Source organism: Perna viridis, chromosome 4 (assembly GCF_037379345.1).
Source record: "Perna viridis isolate PV_CMFRI_1.1 ecotype Kerala chromosome 4, ASM3737934v1, whole genome shotgun sequence".
NCBI classification, from domain to species: Eukaryota; Metazoa; Mollusca; class Bivalvia; order Mytilida; family Mytilidae; genus Perna; species Perna viridis.
Genome location: NC_142448.1, coordinates 52,939,797 through 52,945,796, shown reverse-complemented (window position 1 = coordinate 52,945,796; position 6,000 = coordinate 52,939,797). Strand labels below are relative to the sequence as shown.

Genomic DNA, 6,000 nt, shown 5'->3' with positions numbered 1-6,000 from the left:
ATCTTATATGCTAGTATTTTATTGGGTCTTTTTCACGTTGGACATCAGACAAGTTTGACAGATAACACAAGAGGCCCCTCAGGAGCCGGAATCGTCACCTGCTTCATTTTTTGCTTTTGCCTTTCTTTAACAAGGAGTCATCTGATAACCCAATGAAGCCTTTAGTAGGTCTAATCATAAGGATCATTTAATCATCAACTGATGTGTTTTTTGAGGGAGTTCATTTTGCTAGTGCTTCCATTTTTTGTGCAACATCTTGTTTACTTTATCAACAGTTTTTTTGTACGTCTTGTTTACCTTATCAACAGTTTTTATGTGTTATATTTATTATTTGGTTTGCTACATTGTGTATTCACATTGTCTCTGTTTCATGTGTTCACGTTTAGGCCATTTTGGGGGATTTTGATGTATTTGAATCATCCCACTGCTGATGCTTCAGTATTTTTTGCCACTATTTTTAAAGGTTTTTTTTGTAGTATTTATTTAATTTTTTTATGATATTGGCTAAAAACAACAAAAAAAACCCCTAATTTTTTGCCTTACAAGGGCATGAACTCTAACAAGGAGACATCCTAAAACTGTAACACAATGAAGACTTTGGTAAATCATTTCATTTCAAACAGGAAGCTGTTGTCCTTTTGGTCTGAAATCAAATCCAACAATATGGCATAATTTTATAAATCTTCTGTCAAAATGTAAGTACTGGTAGTTGCAAATAAAACTGTGATAAAAACGTTTAGATGACATCATGTAGAGCAAGTTTGTACATACGAAAAATATTTTTGTAGCAACTGAAATAGTTCCTGACTGTAAGTATCCCATAACATTTCTCATTCCCAGGTTAATGCTTCTTTGGCATGATTTTTAATGTAGCCTTTTATAGAACAAAACAATCAAGTTAAGTTAAAATTTAGTTTTCTTTTAATAACAATCAATAACATTGGTTTTATCTTCGTTGTTTAATGTGTCATGTGATCCGACATATGATAAAATATCATCTAATAGTGAAATAGGGTCATGTTCATCACATCTTTCTGAAACTTGTGACAATTTGTTTTCTACATTAAAAGACATCAATTTTGTTAATAAATCAATCAACACTGTTATTTCCCCATTTCTTATGCTTTCAAAAAGTTCGTGATCTAGTTTAGGTTTTTTTGTAATGTTACAGCAACCCATAATATGATCATTTTCTAAAGAATCTTGAATAAAATCTATTAAATTATGGTTTACAAAAAATTCTTTAATTTCCCTGATCAATTCTAATGTCTTTTCAACAACACTGTTATCAAAATCATCTGTAAGAACAAATAAGGCTTCTAAACAACCTGATTTAGAAAACCAGAATAATTTGTGAACCAATGTTTCTTGATTTGTTGTTTGAAAATCATGTACTGAATAACTTGGAAATGGTTTCACTTCTATGAAAAGTCTTAAGTCATACTGAATGACATGTTTCCAGAACTGAACAACCTTCAACTTCACTTCCCAATCAAAATCCTTCACCATGTCACATGACATCAATTGTAATACAGATTGTTTATGTTGTTCCTCCAGTACAGAGTTATCTCCCCATAGTAGTGTAAAACAATCTACTACAGATCTTCTGACAAAAGCTTCAGTGTCTGTCTTGCCAAGATTTTCAATTTGGGATATAACAATATCCTAAAAATAAACATGTATACATTTAAATACAAGACAGCTTCAAGCCACTACTCACTAATTGATAACACTATTCTAATTAAAAAAATATGACAGAAAGAAAACAGAGAGAAAACTAGAAAAATGTATGCAATGCTCACTAAATTGATAACTCCAAACTCCCTTATTTGATAACAAGCACCTTCTATGAGGGAGCACAATGGTAAAATGTAATGAATATTCTGCCAAAGTTCATTAAATTCCATTCAGTTGTGTAAAATGAGACAAAAATAAGAAATAGGTACCCACATGTAAAGGAATGAAAATGTTAAATAACTACAAATCAAAATCAGAAATATCAAATTCTAAATAAAGACTGTTACAATAAATTCAATTCAGTGACGTAGAGTAATTGATAACAGATGGGTACCCCCAAGTCCCCATATTATAAATAAAAACTTTGTATTGCGCAGCATGACACTATCCCAGTGGTCAAACCCTGAACAGTTGGGGCACATGCAGACACAATATTAGTTTTTGACACACTTAAGCATAAGGACTTACAATTTATTATGAACACAACAAATGATTCCAACACTACATTGCACAAAATTTTAAATTCAATTGAAAATCAGACCAAAAATATAATCAAAGTGTTGTTAGCACTGGAGGGTGTTGATTCTTGTGAAATTGTAGCATAAACAAAATTTCAAAGATTTCAAGATGTAAAATAAAACTGTGATCATGCATTTGCATTTTACATATTATCACTAACTGTTTTTTTCCTAATATTTATAAACCAAATGTCAATTCATACTACTGATCAAACCTCACACACATTTTACAAATTTTGTTCCACTTCACCTTTTTCCCCAAATTTTTAAACCTGTCCAAAAGTTAATATGAATTTACATTCAAAAACTATATTAACAGAGTATTTATCCTACACTGTAATTACACTCAAAGAAAACAAACTTCAGCTGAAGAAAATAATTTCCTTGATGAACAGAAGATTTTCAATAACTAGACACTTTTATCCATTTGAATTTTCCCACCAATTTTACTTCGTTAAAATCACTACTCTTCACTTCCTGTTTATTAGTGGTAAAATATTAATGATAGGATGAAGAATTTGACTGATAAATGTGTTAAATGGAACATTCTTAACACATTTTAAACTTCTTGACACTTTACTGCAAGAATTAAATTCCCTAAATGCAAAATTACTAAATATCTTTCATGGCCAAAAAGAAGTTCCTCAAACCTTCAGTTGATATGAAGACTAGATCTGAATTTTATTTGCAAAAAAAAATACAATATTTTTAGGCTGAATAAATGCAAGAAAAATATTTACTGGTTATAAAAGAGGTATTGAATGATATAAAAGGAATTACATTTGGACTATATTTTTGAGTAGTGTTCAGAAATAGTAGGGAAGTTCCAGTAATGGACCGGCGACAAAAGGATCAAAAACCTAAAAAGTTGATTTTTTCAGATGTGGCCAGCACGGAAATAAAGTTTCCAAAGACAATGGCAGTGCCATAACATTATAAGACTGCAAATTTTTGTGCAAATTATATTAAAAATCCCTTTATAAAATATATTTACCAAGCTCAGGGTGTCCAGTTCTGTCATTAAATGGTCTCTAAGTATTTGACACTGTAGAATATTACCCAGACAAGAGATGGCTGTAGACCTGACATAACTCTCACTATCTGACAGTCCAAGCCACACTGCCACATTCAATCTGTGATCACAGATCCACTTCATAACAACACCATCAGCTTAAATAAATCAATATAAACTTATCACAACTTAATGTGTGTTTATGTTAATGCATATGGGGAAAATAGTAAGACTGTTGAGAAACTTACATAATGAATTATCTCAACTGCATTATCAAAATACCAATTACTCCCCCTATCATTTTTAGTAGGAAAGTCTAACTTCTGTGCTTTTCTCCACATGTGTATATTACATACTCACCTTTGTAACAGCAGAATACAAATTTCAAGAAGGAAAGAGTTGCTTCCCTTCCATCCCAAGATATATCACAGAGGTGTCGTTGTATGCTGTACACAAATGTGTCCAAATGGATAGGTTCAGAATGGGAAGAGTTCAAAGCATACGGAAGTATGGCTGCAGCACAATCCAAACATTTAGAGTAGGTCTGGAACAAAAGAATAAGAACCTAAAGAGAGCCATACAACTGTTCATTTTTCACCTTTATATTCAGTGTCATAGTCCAAAGAAAGGACCTGAACCTGAGTCAAGAGTTCTGCTGTCATGAAAAAAAAAGAGAAAAGATACCACTTCTATTCACCAGAAAGGAATGGGCAAATGATACAAAGTTACCACTAACATTTATCAGAGCAGAAGTGGGCAAATGATAATACTTTCCAATTTAACATTCATCCCAGTAGAAGTGGGCAAATTATACAAAGATTACCTTTTTTCTAGTTATTGAATACTACTGTAAATTGCTGAGGAGCTTAAAAAGGACAAAACATTTGCCACTTATCCATGTAAACAAGATTGCTAGTAGAAGCCATATGCCCAATGCTGCTGAAAACCAAAAGTTGGTACCACAAAAGTCCAATTATTCCTGTAAAATTTATAAAATCAATGTGGCCATGCAATATGATCAACTATTGATAGTGACTAACAATCTAACAAAATTTGAACAAAATTGAAGGAGGATCTCAGTACACAAGTACTCCTATAGTGTACCATGTACAAATTAAAAAAAGGCCCATACCCCTGTAAAATTTGTTGAATAAAAATGATGATCTAGTACATTTAAGGGACTTACAAACCTGAAAAAATCTGAACAAGATCAAAGCAGAGGTGTCCAAGGAGTTGCATCCACAAAGTGTTCTTGTAGTGTAGCATGTACAGATTCAACTGAATGCCATAACCCTGGTCAATTGTCAAATGGATGGCGACACATATGATCAACTACATATGGTATCTAACAATCCTAATATTTGAATAAAAATCTGTGGGGCAGAGGTGTCCGAGGAGTTTCATCCACAAAGTGTTCCTATAGTTTAAATGTACCAATTCAACAAAGTCTCATAACTCCTGTAAAAATTAGCCAAAATGAAATTGCCATACTATGATCAACTACATATGGTTACCAAGAATCCTACAAAATATGAACAATTTCTATTGAGCAGTTTCCAAGGAGTTGCCTCTACAAAGTGTTCCATTCAAATTCAACAAAGTCCCAGAACACCAGTAAAACTAGTCAAATCAAAATGGCATTGCAAAATGATTAACTACATATGGTGTGACTAACAATGAAGCAAAATTTGAACAAATCCAATGAGGGTTTTTCGAGGAGTTGCATCTATGAAGTGTTAATATAGTTAAACATGTACAAATTCAACAAAGTCACATAACTCTAGTAAAATTTGTCTTTTTGACATGGCAGCATATCAACTAAATATAGTGGCTAACAATACCACAAAATTTGAAATTGGAGCAACAGTGTCAAGAGGAGTTGCATTTACTAGGTGTTCCTATAGTGTAGCATGATTCAACAAAGTCCCATTATTACTGTCAAATTGCTGAATCAACATGGTAGCATAATATGGTGAAGCCTCTACAAAGTGTTCCAAATTCAAAAAAGGCCTATAACTCATGTAAAATTTGTCAAATAGACATGGCAGCATAACATGATGATCAACTACATATGGTGCCTTACAATCCCACAATATTTGAACAAAGTCTGTTAAGCTGTTTAAGAGGATTTGTACCAACAAAGTCAAGTATGATGGACAAAAGGATCAAGTGCAATTTACCTTAAGTCCCCTTCAGTGATCATTGCAGGTAGGGGACTAATAGGTCATACTTACAACAATATCTACATTAGACTTCATACAGATTGTTGACAACACAGCTATGATTCTGCTTACATACAACTCCCAATTACTTGTACCTGAAATAAGTTCAAATAAAAGAACAGCATTCCCATGTCCCCCATGAAAAAAAAATAATTGAGGAAAACTTTAAATTCACTGAAAGTCCAAGGTCCATAACTTCCATAAAAATCAATCAACCCTAACCGAAAGTTGAACTTAATCTGTAACTTCTCATAGTAATACTACACACAAAATCTAAAATCACTTGGTGAAAGCTTTACAAAAAATAGTGTGGAAAACTGTAAATTCACTGAAATTTTCTAAGTCCAAGGGCCATAACTTCCGTAAAAATCATTCAACCGTAACCAAAGTCAAACCTAATCTGTAACTCTTCATAATAAGGCCACATACCAAATTTATTTGGTAAAAGCATAACCAAAAAAAGTGCGGAAACGCAGACGGAAGGACGTCCGGCATTTCCATGTCCCGTTGC

The 6,000-nt window shown here is 32.7% G+C and overlaps 1 protein-coding gene across 2 annotated transcripts in view; it reads right to left on the bottom strand.

The window, feature by feature from the left end:
- Window positions 1-903: 903 nt before the first annotated feature.
- The window catches only part of LOC148620527 (integrator complex assembly factor BRAT1-like), a 29,545-nt gene continuing 24,448 nt past the window's right edge, over window positions 904-6,000 (bottom strand). The window contains exons 7-10 of one of the 2 annotated variants that reach the window (XM_088581443.1): window positions 5,502-5,584; window positions 3,628-3,811; window positions 3,250-3,425; window positions 904-1,665 (exon numbers count right to left, since the gene is read on the bottom strand). In XM_088581443.1, coding sequence (XP_088437569.1) covers window positions 922-1,665; window positions 3,250-3,425; window positions 3,628-3,811; window positions 5,502-5,584 — 1,187 coding nt within the window. In that variant the 3' untranslated portion in view covers window positions 904-921. The remainder of the gene's footprint in view (window positions 1,666-3,249; window positions 3,426-3,627; window positions 3,812-5,501; window positions 5,585-6,000) is intronic. The other variant, XM_088581444.1, reaches the window with a different exon arrangement.